The sequence below is a fragment of the Pygoscelis adeliae genome, unplaced genomic scaffold (genome assembly GCF_000699105.1).
Source record: "Pygoscelis adeliae isolate BGI_AS28 unplaced genomic scaffold, ASM69910v1 Scaffold554, whole genome shotgun sequence".
Classification (NCBI taxonomy): Eukaryota; Metazoa; Chordata; class Aves; order Sphenisciformes; family Spheniscidae; genus Pygoscelis; species Pygoscelis adeliae.
Window position 1 is genome coordinate 91,531 of NW_008824667.1, and position 1,107 is coordinate 92,637.

Genomic DNA, 1,107 nt, shown 5'->3' on the forward strand with positions numbered 1-1,107 from the left:
AGCAGCGAGGCGACGGGCTCTGCAGAAAGCTGGTGGCTGCAGGAGCTGGCGTTACCCCTTGGCGGGGGCAAGGGACAGAGGGGACACCCCGAGCTGAGCAGGATCCGGTGAGTGCCTTCGCTTTCTCCGTGTGGTGTTTGATCAGCAAAAGCTCCTAATTAAAACACAGGTGAAAGTCATCCTCGGCCACTCTGGCTGCACCCCAGAGCAGGTTACCCATCTCCTCCCACAGTGATAACCTGGGACATGTAGGGACATGTAACCTGGGGACAGCTGACCCCGGTGGCACTCCTGCTGTCCCTGAAGGAAAGGTGATCAGGGATCACTCACACCCTGCTGCCGCAGGGACAGCCTGGCTGGGGACCCCACAGTTTGTGTTGTGCACCGCAGGTTTCCCCTGCAGGGCAGGGGGAAAGGAGGATCCGGCTGGGTCCGCTGTGCTGGAGGCACCAGAAACACAGGACAAAATGCTCCCTGACCCCCTCAGAGGGCCCTGGGCTGGTCCCGGGGTCTTGGACGTGTGGAGACGGGCTCTGCCCCCCGCAACAGCTGCTTGACGATGGGAACAGGGAACTGCAGGTCTCACCCTGCCCTTTGCTGACTGGACTCAATTTACCAGAAACCCCTTTTGAAGAGCATCTTGAAGATCAATTTAATTTTATTTAATTTTATTTCAGAGTAGCCCAAGTCAGCCTCTTTGGTGTTTTACCCAAAATCCTGTCCTACCTTTGACCGACGGTGACTTGCCACCACAGCAGCACATGTTCAGCCCCTCTCAACCCCAACCCTGCCCATAGCGACCTGCCCTCCAGCCTGGGCTCCCGGGATGTTCCCCAAACCCAAGCCCACCAAGTTAAACCCCAAACCCCTCCAAGGACAATCCAGCTCCCAGCCCACACCCCCAGCCATGCCCAGCAGCTGGTTCCCCCCCCTGCTTCATCAACCCACCAGGGTGGGACTGCAACTTTCTGCTGCAGATGCCATGGGCGCCCGGTACTTCCCTGCCCGGACCGTGCTCTTCGAGAAGGAGTCCAACGGCGTCACGTACCGTGTGCCTGCCCTGCTTTACCTGCCCTGCGTGGCCAAGCTGCTGGCTTTCGCGGAAGC

The 1,107-nt window shown here is 59.3% G+C and overlaps 1 protein-coding gene across 1 annotated transcript in view; it reads left to right on the top strand.

Moving 5' to 3' along the window:
- Positions 1 to 982: 982 nt before the first annotated feature.
- The window catches only part of NEU4 (sialidase 4), a 2,756-nt gene continuing 2,631 nt past the window's right edge, over positions 983 to 1,107 (top strand). The window contains exon 1 of the mRNA XM_009322894.1: positions 983 to 1,105. Coding sequence (XP_009321169.1) covers positions 983 to 1,105 — 123 coding nt within the window. The remainder of the gene's footprint in view (positions 1,106 to 1,107) is intronic.